Source organism: Etheostoma cragini, chromosome 8, assembly GCF_013103735.1.
Source record: "Etheostoma cragini isolate CJK2018 chromosome 8, CSU_Ecrag_1.0, whole genome shotgun sequence".
Taxonomy (NCBI): Eukaryota; Metazoa; Chordata; class Actinopteri; order Perciformes; family Percidae; genus Etheostoma; species Etheostoma cragini.
In genome coordinates this window covers 5,824,328-5,845,521 of record NC_048414.1, presented here as the reverse complement: position 1 = coordinate 5,845,521, position 21,194 = coordinate 5,824,328, and the positions used below count along the sequence as shown (strand labels likewise).

At 39.7% G+C, this 21,194-nt stretch overlaps 1 protein-coding gene across 1 annotated transcript; it reads left to right on the top strand.

The window, feature by feature from the left end:
• Positions 1-503: 503 nt before the first annotated feature.
• On the top strand, positions 504-19,822 carry ptpn9a (protein tyrosine phosphatase non-receptor type 9a). Its single transcript, XM_034879504.1, has 13 exons — positions 504-536; positions 8,212-8,355; positions 12,288-12,377; positions 14,078-14,202; positions 14,660-14,765; positions 15,532-15,642; positions 16,062-16,378; positions 16,716-16,803; positions 17,147-17,216; positions 17,966-18,044; positions 18,180-18,330; positions 18,857-19,064; positions 19,418-19,822. The coding sequence occupies exons 1-13, from the start codon at positions 504-506 to the stop codon at positions 19,606-19,608; spliced, it is 1,713 nt and encodes a 570-aa protein (XP_034735395.1). The 3' UTR covers positions 19,609-19,822.
• The last annotated feature ends 1,372 nt before the right edge of the window (positions 19,823-21,194 follow it).

Genomic DNA, 21,194 nt, shown 5'->3' with positions numbered 1-21,194 from the left:
CAGTGTTCAGGGCTGTGTGTGCGTGTCTCCCTCACAACATAAAAGCGACGTTCAGTGCTAAAAACTTGCAATTCATGGCATGGAGGAGTCAGCGAGCAGCTGCAGCCTTCTGATCTGTGTTGAGCCGCAGATCATGGTCTGAACCCAGTTATTATCGAGCCGAAACAAAGCTTCGTCTAGTTGCTCGAGTATTATTTCCTCTTCCCTGTCCTCTTTTTCTCCTCCTCGGTGAAATCTGATACAACATCAGCGGGTTTTCTATCTAGTTTGGGTGGCAGATTCAGGCTACTTGGCCTCCGTGTCTCGCAGCCAAATAGTATCAAGAGAAAAGAAACATTCAGCTCATACTGAAGCGATTCAGATGCCTTCAACTTTGAGCGAGAGGGACAACCCCTAAACCTCGTTTTTACACGAGGGAGAGACACACAGTACATCTCCGTCATCTTCTACTTCATGAAAAGGACGGGTCTCGGTAAAAGGTGTTCAGAGAACTGACGGGGACCATGGCAGCTACTTTATCGGCGGAGGAAGAACAGGTAGGCCTTAATAGTCGTTATGCTTACACGTCTTGCTTTCTGTGTTTCGCCGTCCTAAACGTTCCAACCTCGGCCCTACCTGGAGGTACATTGGCCCCGAGCGCACCGCAGCGAGTGGAGATGGCAGAGCGCAATGAATTTGTTGCGAAATGGTCTCGAATGCGGAGCGGAAATAATGTATCGATTTCTGGCGCTTTATTGCTCACGTTGCATCACTGTCAGTTCCTCTCCAGCGGCTAAGCTTAAGTGTTGCGAAACAGGCCAAGCTTGCCTTTATTAGCATCCACAGATGTAAAATAGGCTATTCATTCCGGGTCTTAAAAGTTGGTTATTCGCGGGCACAGACCGTGATATTACACCGGGAACGAGTTTGGGAGAGAGTTGGAAACGCTCTCTGGTTTAACATTTGGCTCATTCAAAGATGTAGACAGTAGAAACTTCGTAAATACTCTCATGTTGGTAATTTGGCTTTGAAAAACCGGGTAAACTGACACACATTCACTTTTGAATCCAATTTCAATGATAGGAAACGCATTTTCTTTAATTTGGTTGCTCTTATCAACCCATAAGAGTTTATAATGTGAGACGTTTAAATAGGCTATGTACCCCATAAAAAGATGTGACCTCAGTTTTGACAAGTTTCCCTTTTGTTACATGCCTGAATATAAATATTAAAAACTTAGTGGCTAAAATAATAAAACCTATTTTAATATAGATTTTATACAGTTTTGTCATCATCACTTGGCTTTATGTTGTATGTGTTGATTGATTTCACAGTCCAAAGTTATTTAGGTAAACGAGTAGAATTTTTTTTGGGGGGGGGGCCTTTTCTGAAAATGACTTACTTTATTACTTCATTCTTAGAACTGTTGCAGATGAACTGATTTCTGTTGATTCAATAATTGAATGATCATTTCAGCTTTAGGTTTATGTAGGTTACCAAAAATATGCTTCATGGATTCATGCCCTGAAGGCTTGATTTACTTTTGTAATAAACAAAATCTGAATCTTTCCAGCTAAATCTAAATAACTAAACTAAGATTTATTAGTATACTTTAATACACACAGTAGCAGGTTTATACTTTTATAGTATACATTAAAGTAATGCAGTCTAATAAAACAGTCCTGCAATAAATCCATACCTTCATGAAGCAGGATTCAATGTTATGGGCGAGTGAAAAAAAATTCAATTTGCCCAAATTCAGTTTTTAATACCCCTATACTTTTATATATAGTTTTTTATATTTTTAATATAAAAAACAGTTTTAAAAAAATTCTTGAATTTTTGAAAATATGTCAAAAGTGTAACAACACGTAGACATCATCAAATAGTCAAACTTAAAAAAACAAACATCTATAAACAGCGTTGAAATAAAATACGTATTATAGCCATAAACAAAGGTAAAAGAAAATGTCAAAAAGATTGAATCCATCAAAAGCTTAAAAAGATGTTGAAACAAACGCCAAAAGCTTCAAGCACCCACTCAATTCTTGATTGGTCAAAGGCACATTAAAAGTAAACCATCCAACAAGCATTCTCCGACGCAAGACAACGAAAACATCATTGATACGACAAAGCCCGAAGGGGAAAGCGGGTTGTTATATTCACTAGCCATCGGGCAACCCTTATCGTTGAACACTAGTGAAGGTTATAGTTGTTGTAGTCTATATCCTTCGCGTTCCACTTCCGGGATTGCTCCAGCGCTGGAGGAAATTCCGCAAATTCATGTATTTTCCGTTTATGTCTGCTGTCATTGTGTTGGAATTTTGTGGATATATGAAGACTGTGGTCAGCTGCTCCTACAATATCTGCAGGGTCACTGGAACCAGCTAGCTAGACTATCTGTCCAGTCTGAGTTTTGTCTCGCACGACTATTTTGCAGCGGCTCAGTGTGGAGTTTAGCACCACCCATGACGATTGTGATTGGTTAAAAAAAAAAACAGAGCACGTTTTCTCCTATCCCTGAATGCTGTGTGGTACTGCCAGACCCTCCTTCAGCGCGCTTTGGAGGAAGGTCTGGCAAAGTGAGCCTATAATTGTTGTAGCTTTTCATGTTGATTCAACTTTATGGTCAGTTTGTAGGCAGTTTATTTGCTTTGTGTAAAACAGAGAGGTGTCTCTAATGTATCAATGAGGGTAAACCTTAAAGTTGAATCAACACCTCTCTGAAACAGTTTATACTAAACTGAACATTATAACCTTTTATGAAGGTTGGGTTTATTGCATGACTGTTGTATCAGACTGCATACGTTTTTAAGTTAGGTGTAGGCCTACTTAATAAACTGGCAACTGAATGTAAATTGTGGCATTTATCTTGGTTTGTAGTTTACATTTGACCAGTCAAAGCTAAAGGGGCCTATCTGGTCCAAATCCAACATGAGCAAATAGACTAGGCACTGTTTTTTTACATTTTTCATTTTGCTCTTAAATAACACTTACTATGGAGGAATAATAATCAGTGCAATATCTAGGTTTTGGATGTTTGTAGGAGTTATTCCAGTCTTCTTCTTTGGTCATGCGCGTGCCTTCTCTTCCCGCTGACTCCTCATCATCTGGCCAGAAGAAAGCCTGATCTGGCTACTCCATTTCCTGTGTGAGCCAGGGCCCCCGCTAGGGTACCGGACGCCCTCATTACATCCACAGCCTTGTGGGGGGTGTTTGGGTGGATTGTGTGTGTTTTGTGTGTGTGAGACACTGTGGCTCTCTCGGGAGCATACACGAGTGTAGTGTGGAACTTCATTCTAAAGGCAGCTGTTAAAAGCATTTCTACAGGACTCGGGGGAAGGGGGAGTTTATGAGTTACAGAGTGTGTTTGTGTGTGTCTATCATGTGCTTCATAGAAAGTGTGTGTGTGTGTACTCCCAGGAAGCAGTGGAGTGGAGAAATTGGGGAATAGGGAGAGAGTGACGTCATTGACTTCCTGTTTTGGTATTGACTCGTGCCAAATTGCTCTCACTGAGGTGAAGCGAAGCTGCTTGGCACCAGCAGTCAAACATTTGTAAATAGATTAGCATTGCATCTGTAATCAGATAGATTCTAAGACAGACAATGTCAAGGGCAGCCATACATCCTTTTTTCTATTTAAAAAAAATATATATATATACTAAAGAATATGCAGTAGTTCTGTCTGATCAGTGTGTAATCATGACACTGCAGTAACACCCTACAACTTTTCATAACCCTTCAATAAAGTGTATTTCTGCTGAGACATTAATACAGTCATGTACAGTATAACTCTTTCTGTCTGGAATGTGAATACCGTAGACAGTTTGTCAATACTTAGACCTTAATGACAAATTCCCGTAACAATGGATCATGATGTAAGTAAAACAATTTTTAAAATCAATTTGTCTGCCAGTAAGACAGCATGTGCAATATCATTTCCCCGGCACTGACACATTCAATCAAAAACTAAAAATGTGCACCATCAGGATGGTCTATAGAGTTGTGTTGGTGGTTGGAAATATGGCATATATATCATGTAGTTCTGACTCGATTAGTCAAACATGCTACAAATTCACTGGTTCCAGACAAATATGAATAAATGCAGTTTTTTTGTAGTATTTTGTGACATGTTACTGAATATCTTTTGGTGTCGTACTATTGGTCAGACAAAACAAGCAATCTGCAGACATTGGAGTGTCTATTGTCATGTACTAGGGAGTTATAAATGAGTAAATAAAAGTGTTTTCCGACACGGCCCTCGTCTCTCTGTGGCAGCAATTGTTTTCTGACGTCATAGTTTTCTGGGTCAGTGTCTCCAACCTATTTGGACCCGTGGACTTGTTTGTAGGGCTGGTTGGCAAAGAACCAACTCATTCACTAACTCGCAGCACAGCATGTTCCTAACGTAGTGAACCTAATCAATTAGTTATCGACAGTCATTGTCAACACCACCAATGAACAACCCCTGACAGCAAGCTGGATTATATAATGTCAGCTGTTTATTGTTCAAATGTTTCATTCAGCATTTGAGAACGACAATTGAAGACAGCGGAAGAAGTTAAGATTCAAATATAAAGACTTGTGATTACATACAGACTATTTCTGTACTTCTCTAAACCAACTTCTCAGTCAGTTTAAAAATTTAATTCAGGCAGTTTAAGCCAGAATTAAGTGTTTCTAGAACTTTGTGGAAAACATACCTTGTCATATCAGAACTGGAGCAAGTCAAGCAAATATTTATGCATCTTTCAGGAATTGAATAGGTCACTCTTCCAATGCAGTCTGGTTTGCTATCATGAAAACAAACTGGTTCATCCTCAAATTCCACTCTGGCGGATATGGCCCTAGTGCAGAAAAACCAAACAAGACTGGCTTCTCCAGGAACAGAGGGTCACTGCCTGGAGTTGGCAGGCTCTCCTTAAAAGGCTAAGAGAGAGAGCAGCTGTCAGACCATTGAAATCTTGGAAACCAGAGTGTACTGTACCTGACAGCAATCTGACAGGAAGTTGTCTTTGGCCTGAAGGATTAACGCTTCACAGTGCAACAACAAAGAGCAGGCGGCCCACATTTGATGGAATTCATGTTAAAGGACAGTTCCAAGAAATGTGATTATTCATCTTGTGAAGTAATAATAAAAGTATGGAAACCAAAACGTTTTCAGAAGAATAAAACCTTAACATTTCACCAACTTGATTTTCTAAAATAGCTCCAGATTTAATGTATTGTTGACCTCATATTACTCATACAGCATTTTTTGCTGTAAATTATTTTACAGTATTTTCCCTGGTTAGTCTATTTCAATTTGCCTTGTTTACAAAGTTGACAGAACTTGATTTTTGCCCAAGTTTAGCTTGACGCAACCTGAACACAGCCCACTTTTAGGAGACAGAAGATATGTCAGAAAGTCAGCCACTGTTATTTGTCTAAAGCCCAGAGTCGTCATCTCCTTTATGATTTTGACCAGATCAATTGCAACAAATTGTACGCCCACTACACTCCTTAGATATTGTAAAAACCATAGTGAGTACACTCAATGACCTAAAGAAAATGTGATTACAAGGGATAGAAGTTATACAATGCATTTTGTGGAACGTGTCTTTACTTCTTGGTCTTCTGTGAATGGGGCTGGCTAATCTGCAGGACGGACATTAAAAACGTATAATAACATGCGGACGCATGTTCAAAGATGGTTTCTGGCAAGGGATGTGGATGCCTTCCTTGATCTTTCTCTGGCCATCCAGTGGCTCCTGGTCAATGACTTTGACCCTTTCCCAGTCAATGCTCTGACTGGTTTTAGTCTGGTGTTCACAGACAGATCGCGTCACATGACATGGTGAAAAACGTTTCTACTTTCCCAAAATTTAAAAATAAGATGGTATAGTAAAAAGTAGACTGAAAAGGACAAATTATTGGTAGAGTTTTCTCTTTGGAACTTTCTTGGTAATGCACCCACTTTTCCCTGTAACATATGTCATTGTAGGCTCATAATGTGTAGCTCATAGTTGAGAGGTCTGAAACATAGCCAGTTTATGTTTTAATTGTCAACATGTTATGCCAATATTGCAGAATCCGCTCTGATAATAATCAGAGATCCATTCTCTACTTTACTGAAAAGCTCCGGACACAGAATAACACCCCTCCCTATGTGAATCGGATAGGAAACGACCTCAGCCCTGTCAGGTGCAATCATCCCTCATCCCTTGCATGTTAAAGCATCTGAACAGAGCAAAAGCTGCAGGCCCTCCTGTCTGTGAAAGCACTGGCTTTCCTGAGGAGAGACAGTGGCATCCTGTCTCGAGGCTCAGCGCTCGTCAGTGAACGTTTTGTATTACTAAAGAGCTGTGGACTCCCAGAATTTGACTTCCTGTCTCCCATGCATGCCCCACCGCTGCTGTGCCTCACAAGAAAAGTGGGACCCTGTGTTTAAAGTGTGAGCTTTCATTGCCTCCTGTGTTGCCTTTTGACGATTCACTGGGTGCTGACTCGCTAACTCTGCGGGTGCTAAGGGTGGTGGGGGTGGGATCCTTAGGGAGTGTATAATAAGAGTAGAGCAGAGGGGAGGACAGGAAGGCCCTGAAATACTGCTCGCTAAATGCATAAGTTATTTGTAAGATGGGTTGAAAGCCTTTATGGTAAACACATTTTCCAAATTACAAGTGCAGTGTATGATGGAAATTGTCTACGATTGATTTATAAAAATAAAAAAAACGCACAATTTGTGAGCTAACAATCTTATCTTAGTGCCATTAGCACATTTTGGGCCACAACAGGCAGCTGTTTTCACTGTCTCTTTATAAAACCGACAGTACGCTACCTTCCCAGCACTAAATGGCAGACGGACACAGTTAGTGACTAGCTGGTGAACATGACATTTAGTGGCTAAAGAGCTAGATTTGGTGAGTTGGTGGAGACCCAAAAAGAGCTAAAAGGCTATTGAATATTGGACTTATATTTTCAAAGTAATGGTAGTGTCTGCTGGATGTGCAGCTGTTTGCTAACACTGATATATTATCAACTTACAAGGTAAATAATTCAGTCAGTTTTGTTTCCACTGGCCCCAAGTGGCCCAAAAAGTAGGTTTAATAAACACTACATTATTTGATTTTGTGAATACCTGATGTAAGCTTCAAAACGTATCTATCTAAATCTCACTAACAAGTACTATGAAACTAAATAGTGCAGACCAAACATTCAGTTGTCTCACTAAGTTTTTAATTTAATAAGGGAGCCCGAGTAATCCCACATAATCACCAGTAATCCATAATGTAGCAATTTTTAAGCTCTTTTCCGCTTTGCTCTTACAGTGTTCTTTCTTGTGGCTGCAGCCAGATTTCACACAAAACAAATTTGCATCTACATCCTAAAACATGTTAGATGCACATGTGCGAGCTTTACTGTCATCAAGTTTACTGGTCAATAAATCATCTTCTTCCTGGAGAAGAAATAACACCATAAAACCCTTTTAATTTCATTGCCATTAGTGTCATCCCTTCACCAAACATTTGTTATCAATGAAGAACTACTTGTATTTGTTGAGATCTCAGCACTTAACAACTACTCATGACTGGCTCTACTGCCATGTACTATTAAATTAAAACAATATTTATGTTCCCCTGTCACTATTGCAGCTTCATGTGAGGTTCAGCAAGATTCCAGCTTCTTCTTCTCTTTTGCACTCCCTTTTATAAAAACTATGAACATTCAATCTGAACTGGAAGATCTTTTTTTTTACTTAACAAAATTCCCTGTTTGTCTACATATTTCCATTTACATGTGGGACTCCTCAGTTTTACTTGTTCTTTTTAGCTCAACCGTGGACTTTTTTTCATCTTTTTTTGGGGGTTCCTTCATGGCTTTTTTACAAAGTGCCAAAACCTTCCCCATGATAGCTATGGTTAACACATGAGATGAACCAGCAAAACTGAGGAATAACTTGTTTACAACAAATCATTTAGGTTGGCTGCACAAATTACAGTTCACACATTTAATTTTGTAACTCCCTGTGTAGATACAGTCTGTAAACGTACTCAGTAAGCAGACTGTTCAACAGCATATGAAGCGTTATCATAAACGTCTTACCAGGCCTTAAAATTGTGTCAAATATTCTGCCAGGCTGTAGATAGCATTTCCTGTGAGGATGTATCAAGTTTAAAGGCCAGTTCCACTTCCTTTCTTTTTGACCTTTCGATTTATGAATTATGTTTGTGACTACATCTGTGTCTGTTCCAGGCTACCAGGCAGTTTCTGGAGGAAATCAACAAGTGGACCAGTCAGCATGGAGTGTCACCGCTGTCCAGGGAATTGGCCGTCAAGTTCCTCATGGCTCGAAAGTTTGACGTCCTCCGAGCCATCGAGCTATTCCACAGCTACAGGGTAAGAAGGGACCAGAGAATCCTTTAGATTCAAACTAACTTGCAGCCGCTCATGCATACAGAAGAGCAGAGCAGTGGTGACGTAGCACCCTCTGGTAGCCATATGGGAAGTCCTCCTTTCTTAAACAGGATACAACTTGTCCATCTAAATATAATCCATTAGACACTTAGTGTTGGGTTTTGCTACTGAAATTTAATGTTTAATGTCAGCACTTAATTAGCTAACTAAGTGGGAAGTTCACACTATCTCTTTTATAAACCCCTATGAACTTTACATCAGGTCACAAAATGTTGGTAATATCAAGCTTTAGTCTACTCTTAAGATTTTTTCAATGTGAATTTACCAATTTCAATTTAAGTTTTCATGCCTCTGAAATTGGCAAACGAGTCCAGTGTGTTTAGTCTCGGATATATACCTGATGTTGCCAACACATTTTTGGTTGTACTTTCAAGTAGGGCGGGGCAATATATGGATATTATATCGATATTGTGATATGAGAATAGATATCGTCTTCAATTTGGGATATTGTAATATTGTGATATGACATAAGTGTTGTCTTTTCCTGGTTTAAAAGGCTGCATTACAGTAAATTTGTGTTTTTTGTTTTGTTTTTAAGAACTTACCAGACTGTTCTAGCTATTCTATTATTTTCCTTTTCCACACTTAGTCATTATAGTCACATTACTAAAGATTATTTATTTTAAATCTAAGCGTGAAGATATTTTGTCAAAGCATCAGTTGTCAACACTACAATATTGCCGCTACATCGATCGAAGTATTTGGTCAAGAATAGTGTCACCTGATTTTGTCCATATTGCCCAGCCCTACTTTCAAGTATTAGAGTTCCGGTGACAGTGATGTGCATGAAATGAGCTATGGCTTCTCTCAACAGGTTCAAACAAAGTTAACAAAAGCCCAAAGTTGCTTGCTTTTACCTTTTTGGCCAATTGGAAAGCTATAACAGAGCCAGAAGAGGCAAATGTCACGGAGAAATAGTTTTCAATGCTTTGACTCAAGTCAAAGCATTCAACAACTGTTGAATTCTGTTGTTTTGGTGAAAACATAGTTTCCAGTTTTCTGTAACCTAAATTTAGAAACGTATATATCTCATCAGTCAACATTTTTTTGTTTTGTTATCAAAAGAATCTACACCCACATTGGAACAATTATCTCATTATACTGAATAGTATTTCCGTTCTTTCCACAAAACCATTTGTATTATAATAACTGCTTGTCTGGACGATTAGAACACAACTGCAAAGTGGGTCAAGTTGCGTCTGACACCTAACTGCAGTTTACTACCTTTTGTGATTATTTCAGATAAGGAAAGAAAAACTTGCAAATGAATAAAATCAGGTCAACATGGAAATGTATTGCTTTTTTATACAAAGAATAGAAGTCTAACAAAACAAAGATACAAGTTGGTCCAGAGGTATAAAGGTGAAGGTCATGTTGTAGAGCATCTTTACCACACCCACAGCCCAGCAACACAAGGCTAATTTCATTTACCAAATGTCTTCAGAACCTCTTACACACACACAGACACACACACACACACACACAGCATTATACAGCAGGCGGATATTTGAAGAAGCATGCAGGCTTATTCAGCTTCCCAGAGAGGTTTGAGCTTATCGGGAAATATGTATTGCATTGTCATCAGAAAAGCTCACTGGCTGGTACAGCTGGGCTTATTAGTGATGAGGTTAGATATGTAAGGAGGAACATAAAGTTTGACAGGGAAGGGGGGAGTTGGGCCTGCATGCAAGACAATATTAAACACAATGATAGATATTAATATATAAAATGTCTAATGCTTGCATGATAATCCAATTTAAAAGTGTTGGAACGTCGTTTCTCTGTACGTTAGGTCATTTATTTTTGGGTCATTTTTTAAAGTGTTTATAGGTGCACAGCAGCCATTCCTCTCTATTAGACATTTCTGAGCTCCTTTTTGTTTCCTGTTTGTTTGCTATGCTCTTAACCACTTCCCTGGGGAGAACAGTAAACTGAAACTGGACCAAGTTTAAAATGTGTGTGGGAGTATCTATAGCAGCTGGCTGTATATCTATAAGTGTCTGCTATAAGGACGTTAAGAGGCCATCAGCCTCTCAACAGCCACAGCGTAGCAGGGAAAATGTCTGTTCACTACATATTCCTGAAATAGCCGTTGGTGACCTTGGTGGTATTATTTCCTTCAAACTGGAAAATTATGATCAAAATGAAACCTCTAGGGCAGCGCCTGAGGGTCAGACTGCAGGTCTCATTTACTTTATGATCTGAAAATAACATCTAGATAATAACATAATCAAGGCCTTCTCCTCTGAGCCAGGTAATAACTACCAGGAAGTAGAGGAAAATGTCTAATTTTGTCCCTAAATGGTCTCGACTGCTGTAAATCTCATTCTGAACGTGGCCGGGTTGGCTTGGTGGTAGAGCAGGTGCACATGTACTGAGAGGTTTATTCCTTGACACAGAGGTCCATGGTTCGAACCTGACCTGTGATGATTTCCTGCATGTCCTCCCCCGCTCTCTCCCCTTTTTCACAGCTTTCTTGTCAAAAATGAAAGGTGGAAAAGCCCAAAAAATTATTAAAAGTAATTAAGGTTCATCGTTTATCCACTGCAGCCAACTGAAAGTTCCTAGACGTCTCACACAGACTTTAATGGCCTGAATTGCTTCGGGACAGGGCAGGATTCCACATACTACATTTTAAGTAATGTTGCTTCAAACACCAAGGTGGGTTTTTATTTCTGCAATAAATAGTTGGCCTGCATAAACTCGATTCGTGTATGAATGCCCTGACTGTGACTTGAGAAGGATTTTGTCTCCCCTGCCACGCCACAGTTAATTTAACTCGGTTTAAGGCTGCGTCGGCACCGGGACAGAGGCCGGGGACAAGTACTTTGTCCGAATAAACTAATGGAGAAAGTTTCCAGTGAAGTGTTTGTTTGGTCCTGGGGGATGTACAAAACGGGCCAAGCTGGCATTAAAACTAAGGTGGTTGGTCGTGCGAGTCGGGCCTGGCAGGAAACATCAGTGTTTTGTATATAGTATTATCTGTTGTAACTGCTGAGTGCGTGGTTTCAGCTAAGACTGTAGCTGTATTTTAATGAAGTGTGTAATTTATACACTTTGGTTTTTGTATAAACAGTATATCCTAAAACAAGGTGTAACATGTGTATTAGGGAACTTTAGAGGTGTTGTTAGGTGGATTTCCTTGGTCCCAGGTCCTTTTTAACTTTGTTTCAGTGCCATCAACCGTTCTCTAGACATTCTCAAGTCTCAGTTGTCAGGTCCATGTCATAGAGTGAGGCTTTAGGTCTGTTTGCAGACCTTTGATATGAAATTACTTGGAATATGGCCACCCTGCTTATATACAGTATGTACATGTTTAGTCTGTCTTTTGTATTTGTCCCTGTTACCAATAATATGTTTGATGGGGGGGAAAAATCTTAAAAGAACAAGGAATAAAAAAGCAGCAGCACGACATCAATAGAGTCAGTTTCTGTCAGGTCTTCTCAATCAAATGGAAAAGCCTAAATTGCTGTAACTGAAATTATGGGGAAACTATTTTGGGTTTGATGACTTTTCCTCCAGCTAGGCAAGGTTTGTCCTTTTATTTATCACTAGCAAAGTTTATTTGTACACCCCCTTAAAACCACAGTTAAGGGCCCACATTATTTCAAAAGGTTAAACAACTGTAAATGTAAATGACACCTCCCATGCTTGGCTCTTTCAAGTTGTTCAAGAAACTCCCACTCAAGAAAAAGGAAAAAAAGAATGGAAACTTTGCAGAGAGGGATCCTCCTGGCAGGAAAAGTCCGGCGGGTAATTCTCTATTGTTCACAGAGAGGAATTTACCTCAAAGTGACGGCCTGTTATAGTTACTCCACAGCCTGACTTCACCTGCTGTGATCTGTTTTCTTCAGGAAACGCGTCTAAAAGAAGGAATCGTCAGACTTCAGCCTCAGGAAGAACCTCTGCGCTCGGAGCTGCTCAGTGGAAAGTTCACTGTGTTGGTAAGAGTGTGCTATTAATCTCTTCTACATTTGGTATCCCTTACATGGAAAAGCTCAGTCTAATATCATATAACAGAGCAATTTAAGGATAAGGCAGGCAACATTCTATAATTAATTTATTATAAACAAATAAAGTAAAGACAAAAATCAACATTGACTTGATCCTTTTGGAAAGTGTGTGTGTCCGTGTGTCCCCCAGTCCTGAATTAGCTTAATTCTCTATCCCAAAGACCTCCACAGTTGTCCAACCAATGAGACAGATTGTTGCATGTTTCATTATTTTGATGAATGGGAACTGTAGTTTGATTTTGTTTGATCACACATACAATGTGTTGATGTCACGTTTGCTTACTAGAGCACCAAATCTGCATTACTATGCAGCTGGAAAAAGTCCAGAATAAAAGATCTATTTACTTATACTGTTTAGAGTAGTTGACTGTTTGCTAAAAAAGCTATTTCCCAGCTCTTTTAGGAAATTATTTAGCCTTTCTTTTAAAACTACGATTTGTTGACAAGAACAATACAGAATAAAACCAGCCGTACCCTTAAAAGTTCAAATTCAGCTGTTCCTTATCACATTAATCGCAAATCTGTAACAGTTAAACATTCTTCAGTTCTGTCCTGAATTACTCTGGCTAACAAAAAGAATTCCTATTCAACACTTTAAGATTGTTGGGTTATTGTTGTTGATGTTTTTCCTCTTCCATGTGTTAACTTTCAGAAATGTTGGTTCTTTTTGACTTGTCCAAAATGCAGCTTGGGAGTCAATCAATAACTTACATTTCAAAGGATCCCAGCTCACTTTTCATTAACAAGATTAAGGCCTAAGGTACGAATTCTTGTCTTTTACGGGTGCAAGTTGTTGATTGACGTGCCAGTTGGATTTCCTGTGCCAGATAAATTGAGCCTTTTGTCAGCCAAATCACAACCATAAAAGATGCCCCCCTTCCAGTAAACACACACTCCCACTCTCTTGCATTTCCCTTCTCTCTCCCCCGTTGACGTGTCAGTGGCATTGATGCTGTACATCCTTTTGTCTGACGTCTGAGGTCTCCAGCCTCAGCAGCAGGCTTCATATCCTGCCTGAGGTATTTTTAGCAGCCCATGCCCAACAACACAGGCATATTTGCTTACAAAGGACGGTTCTGAAGTGTCTTTGGACAGCGGCTACATTCAAGAGAAGAATCAAGTTTTCTTGCCACCAGCAGCCTTAATACTGATTAGGTTGTCCTGTTTCCCTCCTCAAGAATTAAAAAGAGCTGTCAATATTGACAAGAATTGTACCTCCTGTTGAATTGTTGACAGCCCTTTTTGTGGCTGGCTGCCAGTAACCAGCATTTGAACTTAAGTGCCCCCCTGTGGTCATTGTTCATTCTTCATTTTTGCAGAGCTTCCATTTGGCTTCCACTTAAAACCAGGCCCGGTTAACTCCTACAAGTGGCTAAAAGTACCACATGATTTCTATGAAAAATACATCCGTCAATCCACTGGAAACATTTTCTTCAGACATCGTAATTTGTAAATCTAATAAGAATTTCAATCACAGTTTTGGAGATGGAGGAAAAAGCAAAGAAAACTGAATATGAATGCTATTAATGTCAACAGTTCAGTGCAGTTTGAGTTGGCAGTACCACAGGGTCAATTTTATCACACTAGGTTGAATGCTGCTATAACCTTTTCACCTTTTTTGTGTATTCCAGAGTGTGCGGGATCCTTCGGGGGCCTCCATTGCCTTGTACACGGCCAAACTTCATCACCCAAACAAGACGGGCAACCATGTGGTGCTTCAGGCCCTCTTCTACCTCCTGGATCGGGCTGTGGAGAGGTGAGGACTGTGGGTTTTAGGTAGATAACATGAATATAAAATAAGTTGTAATACAATAGCTAGATCTTTATTTGAAATTATTAGTGAAATGTTATCTGATAAATACTGGGCATCCATTTCTCCCTAGAATATTATGCCCTGCTTTAGCATTGGAATGTGGTGCAGATACATTCAATATATTGCCCAATTTATTTCCTAGTGGGTTGGTTTTCTTTGAGGAAATCCTGAACATGTAATACCAAATATGGCTTTTAATTTGATTAATAAAAGACAGCTTTCACCGTCTTCCATGGTATCCATACTGTATTTGAAGTTGTAAGTGTTATGTCAGTAGGCTGTCTGTTCCCTGAGTTGGAAGGAAAAAAAACTTTTGCCAGCATAAGTTAGTTGTTACCTGACCTGTTTGGTTAGGATGTCTAAAACATAAACAGAAGAATTAATGTCTGTTTACCCACAGCTTTGAGACCCAGAGGAATGGCTTGGTGTTTATCTATGACATGGCGGGCTCCAACTACACAAACTTTGAGCTGGACCTGAGCAAAAAGATCCTCAACCTTCTCAAGGTTGGCCTTACAGTGCTGAATTTTACATATCCACATACAAATAATGTTATTTGTGTACCGTAATTGCCAAACAGACATCTGAGAAAATGAAATGCATGATCTTGAGAAATAGTGTAATATTCACAGGATTAGATGTAAACTTACTTATTGTAAACACTACTACATGATTTATATTGAAAGGAGGTAGGTAGAATTATCTGCTATTGTTACAAATAATTCACTCCTTCCCAGGGTCAGGTTAATACATAACTGTAAAGTTGTATCTTCCATTCTGTAAAGAAGCAGATTGATTAAAGCAGGGTTATTTTCTTCACATAATTTAGAGCCGGTCCAAAGGGCAAGATGAATGGCTCACTGACTGGGTTAACAAGCATAACAATAAGTCAATCCATACAACATGGCTGTGTAAGATGTAGGCATACTTGCAGGTACACAATAGGCACCACTCAGTGATTTGTGCTTTAAGGAGAAAATAACCCATCAGCATGCATTTTGTGCCCTTATACTGATTTAAAAAATTGACTTTAGTAGTCGAGTTGTGCTCATCAAATTCAGAAGAACCACAATATAAAGTGAAAGATAACGGAAAGAGGGTGAGCTTCTGTGATTGCTCTGTCAAAGTTGTGTTTTGAGGATAAACTACTTTTATTTCAGAACCAACAAAATAGCACAAGATAGTCTAAATCATGACTTTCAAAGAAGAATGAAAGACATCCTTCTGAATCGGCTATACCTTGTAATTTGTTGTGCGGTTTCTCTCCACCAGGGGGCGTTCCCTGCCAGGCTGAAGAAGGTGCTGATTGTTGGGGCCCCTGTGTGGTTTCGAGTGCCGTACAATCTGCTCAGCCTGCTTCTCAAGGAGAAACTTAGGGAGAGGGTAAACGGAGGAGCTAATCTACTAATACTTGCTGCATGTTTACAATGATACTGATTGAAGAGTTTTGAAAAATTCTGTAAAGATTATTTGGAGCAGCACATATTGAATGAACAGGGAATTCAGTGTCATTGATAGTTGCAAGTGGTCATTTGATTTCGTGGTTCTCTCTAACCATGTATCCACCCTGCTGGCTCCTATATCCCTGGGATGTTAATTCTTGAATCACCATCAGCCTGCCACGGTCCCTGAAGAATTAGTATGGATTTTTAGTCGCTTGATGGTCTACTGTAAATTGTTTTAGGATTATTCATACATTAAAAAGGGAAAAACACAAAGAATACTGAATACTATTCGTCAGCAATTTCACCCTCCACCAAAGGTGAATCACATCTGTCTATCCCCTTTGCTTCTAACTCCAGGTTCAGATGGTGAAAATGGCGGAGCTGCGTCAACACCTCCCCAGAGACTGTCTCCCCCAGCACCTCGGCGGTCTGCTGCCTCTGGAGTCATACAGCTGGAACCAGCAGCTACTAGTGGGCCAGAACGGACGGGTAGACCCAGTGGACGAGCTGGTGGGCATCCCTATGGAAGACTCTTCCATTCACGTCCCCGGACCCGAGTCCATGCGCCCACAGGAGCTGCTGACGCACCTCGGGAAGCTTCAGCGCTCAGGCATCCATCAAGAGTATGAGGAGCTCCGCAAAGAACCGCCGCCTGGAACCTTCCATTGTGCACAGTGAGTTTACAGCAGCAGACATACATACCTGCTTCAGACTTCAGGGATCGCAGTTGGAGTATTAGTGTTTAATTACAAAAAAGGGATCATTACTCAAAACAAGGAATGATAATCAGTTTTGTTACAGCTGAAACAAATAATTGATTAGTCAATTTTAAAAGAAAACTAATCTGCAACTAGTTAATTTTCAGGCAAAAAAGACAATTTTGATGGTTTCAAATTCTAAAATGAGAGGATTTTATCTTTGTCACGTTGGCTGTATACAATAATCAATCCGACTAGCAAGCTGGCTACAGTAGTATTGTCGCTAGTACATGTTGATTTTATCTGTTTACAGATCAGCTTACAATCAGGAGAGGAACCGCTATGGAGACGTGTTGTGCCTTGATCAAACAAGAGTTCGTTTGAAAGCCAGAAGGAACGAGGTTGGTGGTTTTTTTGTTTTTGTAATCTGTACATTACAGCTGTCATTCATTTGAAAAGAAAAGACTGCCATTCTCATTAAAGATTACTCACAGCTGTCAAGAAATGTGCTAAGCTTCAACATTTTGAAGGCAGCCACATTGCCAGTATTCTGATGTACAGGCTAGCTGGTATTTTTTCCAGAAAGTGTAAGCAGAGGATTTCTTCATTCTGCTGTGTTTACTAAATACTCCATTCAGCCCAAATAGACAACTGAGCTCTACAGTCTCATTCAGGTCATGAAACAATTCCATTTTTAGTGTTTTCTTGAACTGACATGATAATCTTCCAATTTGGTTCCCACAGAGATCAGACTACATAAATGCGAGCTTCATGGACGGCTACAAACAGAGGAATGCATACATTGGTACTCAAGGTATGACAACTGTCATATTCTTATTTAATAAAGTATTTAAAGATACTTAAACACGTGTGTGTGTGTGTGTGTGTGTGTGTGTGTGTGTGTGTACATAGATGGTTACAAACATACAAGAAAATAATTAATAAAACAAAAAATCACATTAATCCAAAAAAATGTGTGAGAGAGAATGTGTTCTGAAATGATTTTGTACAACATAACTGTGGGTATGCTTGGCAGGAGGTCAAATAGACAGGATGTTTTGTTTTTTGTGTGAAGTGCTAATAAGCTCAATAGGAATTTGCAAACAACAATGCACTTTCAGGTGTGATTGCAGAATTGTCAGCAGTAAATGAACAGTTGGGTGCCTGGTAAGCTCACCTGGTGGAACAGACGCCTATATGCAGAGGCTCAGTCCTTGACGCAGTAGCTGTGGGTTCGCTTCCAACCTGTGGTCCTTTTCTGCATGTTATTCACTCTCTCTCTTCCCTTTCATGTCGTAGCTGTCCTATCCAATAAAGGCCTAAAATGCCAGACAAAATAATCAATGAAAAAGCAGTAAGTTAACAGCAGAGAAAGGGGAAAGTTGTAAAGTTTATTTTCACCATGTCCAAAAGTAGATGTCTTTATTAGTGTTTTGGTATAAGTGTACAGTAGCTTATTAAACTGCTTTGTCATGCAATCAAATGGACATGCACCAGTACACTGACCACTGACTGAACTGGAGCCATTTAATGTGCTTTGAATCTCCTGTTGTACTTGTATAGGACCACTGGAAAAGACCTATAGTGATTTCTGGAGAATGGTCTGGGAGCAAAACGTGCTTGTTATCGTCATGACAACCAGGTAATTTAGTAGTCAAATATGATTCATACTTGTTGAGTCATAAAAAAAAGTGTGTTTTTCCTCTTTAAGGTTAGTCTGAATTAAAAGTGGTATTTAAATGTATTTAACACAGTATGTCCTGTCTCTGTGCTGCAGGACAGACGAGGGCAGTCGGAGGAAGTGTGGACAGTATTGGCCTCTGGAGGAAGGGGGACAGGAGGTCTATGGCCACATGGCAGTGGTTAACCAAAGGGTGGACAACCACACCCACTACAACCACACCACCCTCGAACTGCACAACACTGAGGTAAAGCCATGGAACACTGAGAACATGCATGCAAAGGGAGAGACCACACCAGGGAGGTTTTTCATGTAGCAACAGTATTCAGTTTGTCAACAAACAACAAAAAGCATACTAATTGCAAACATGCATTGTAGAGTCAAAGATACTTTTCAATTTTTCCAGGTTTTGGCCAACAAATTGCTATAGTGAGATCCCTATTTCCCTCTTTGGGGCAGATGGAAGCAGGAAAAGCAATGTAGCCCAGGCACAAACAAAGTCTTATTAGAGGTCAAATTTAGAGGTGCCAGTAGGTGCTTTTTTAACTTTGCACGGAGCCAAGATTGTTTCTAGTCTTTACTTTATGCTAAGCTAAACACATGCTGGCTCCATCTTTATATAAAGCGTACAGACATGAGAGTGGTATTGATTTTCTCTTGCATTCTTGGCGAGAAAGCAAGTAAGCATATTTCCCAAAGATCGAAATTCATTTATATTTCAAGAGTGTGATGTACAACAAGCGTACCCCTAATAATAATTTTTACCCATTCAGACATGTGAACAGAGACAAGTGAGTCATTTCCAGTACCTCAGCTGGCCGGACTATGGCGTTCCCACCTCAGCAGTGACTCTCATTGACTTCCTGGGAGCTGTAAAGAGACAACAGAGGACAATGGTGAAAGCTTTGGGACTTCAATGGGCAGGCCACCCACAGGGACCCCCAATGGTAGTCCACTGCAGTGCAGGGATTGGGAGAACAGGTGAGACCCAGAGATAGTATTTTTTTTCCCCAAAATAAAAACTTGACTTCTGACTTTTTTTTACAACTCCTGTTACCATCCGCCATTTGTCATTGTCTTCATTAAATATTTATTTTGCTAAACATACATATTTCCAGAACTGAAAAAAGGTTAGACACCCAATTGTGAAATTTTATATTATGAGCTTCAAGGCTTAAGTAATATGGGTAACACAGTGGATGAGATGTGAAAGTTTAGACCAAGTTTCAACACAAAACTTTATTTGCCCAGTTTTTTTTTTTTAAAGACATTAACAGTGCTTTATTGTCCTTTCTTAAAAAGTGTTGCTACTAACGAGGACCCGTTGTTTGCAGGTACCTTCTGTGCCCTGGACATCTGTCTGTCCCAGTTACAGGACGTAGGCTCACTAAATGTATGCCAGACAGTGCGACGCATGAGAACACAGAGGGCCTTCAGCATTCAAACCCCGGACCAGTACTACTTCTGCTACAATGCCATTTTGGAGCACGCCCAAAGGCAGGGCCTGCTCCCAGCCAATCAGTGAGCTTCAGCCATGACTTTACCAAATTAATCCATGAGCCCTGAGATTTCCGCAGTCAGTCTGTTAACCCCAAGCTGTGTTGTGTGACCAAATTGTGAGCCCAGGAAAGTTATCTTCCTCACAGAAGCTGTCTTTTTAAAGTAGGCCATCCTTTTGACAAGCAAGACTAAAACAAGACAGTGACAAAAAAAGGCTTCAGTGTTGACATTATGTTTCAGTAGTGATAACATTCTCTCTTCCAACAATGTGACATTTTGTTTATGCCCAACATATCTCAGACAATACGTGGTAGCGTGAACAAACTGCTCCTGTGTTGTGTAGTTTTGGGGTCTGGTCAGGCACATTGGGTGAAGTGGACGATTTTTTGTAAAATATTTTTATATTTATTTGCAACTTTTAAACTGGTGGTTCAGGGGACCTTTTTAAAAAGGATTCACCCCAAAATAAAACTTATATCATTATTCACTCATCGCATATCAGTTGAAACTCCACCAAAGTTGGTTTGACTGCAAAATAGGGATTTTTTAGTTCCTTAAATGCTTAAGTTAACATTGTGTTAACATTAACATAGCCATTGTGTGCCAAAAAATGGCTGTTGAAAAAGTTTTTTGTAGCCAAATGAATGCCGCAGAGGCATAATTAATGTACACAGACAGAAGTGTCTTGGTCAGATGCATGAAGTAAGCACCAAACTCAATTTAATAATTTTGAAAAGAGCTAAAGATGGAACAACAAAGGTTAATAACTTTCATGCTTTTTTTATGTACAAATGTATTCATAGGACTTTTAATTGACATGGGCAAGATGTAAATTAAAGACCCTTTTTTTATTTTGGGGTGAAATGATCCTTTAACTAAGTACACCATTTTATATTCCTAATAGGAAGCTTGATTTCCACTGTCAGATAACAATACGTTTTTTTCTTTTTTTTTTTTAGATAACAGTTCACCTCAGGACACAGGAGTACACTTCCTGTGTCCAGCAAATATTGGTTATTGCATTTTTAGCACATGGTATATGTCACATAGATGGTACGAGCCAGTCTCAGGAGTGTCACGCAGTGAAACGGGGGTGAAGCACATCCCAAATGACCAGATTGTAAACTTCTAGATGGCCGTTAAGCCCCTCTGTGCGCTTTAATTAAATTACTGTCGTGTGAATTCCTCTAGGTTTTTGTTTTTCCAAATTTACCCACTGAAAGCCTGACCTTTCATCTCACCTAAATATTAAGATTGCCTGACTTGCAGTACAGTGACCAGTGTCTATATGGCCGCCTTTTCTCACTAGCAGAGCCATCATGCTTTAGTGATTGTGGGAAAGTTATCGCTTAGCGCGCACACACATACGCATTTAGAGCAGTCTGCAGTGACCATGCCAATAAGTGCACATCTGTGTAAGTCATCAGTTAAGACCTCATGAGTAGTGCAATACTTTTCTTTCTTCTTTTTGACACAAATCTTGTCTTAGCACTTTTGAATAACTATTCCCAATGTGCTCTGAGATAAGTCATCATTGGGATCAGACAACGCAGAACTTAAATCTGTAGGTCTGCATGTGATGTTGGGATAACTTGATTATTAAATTTAGTA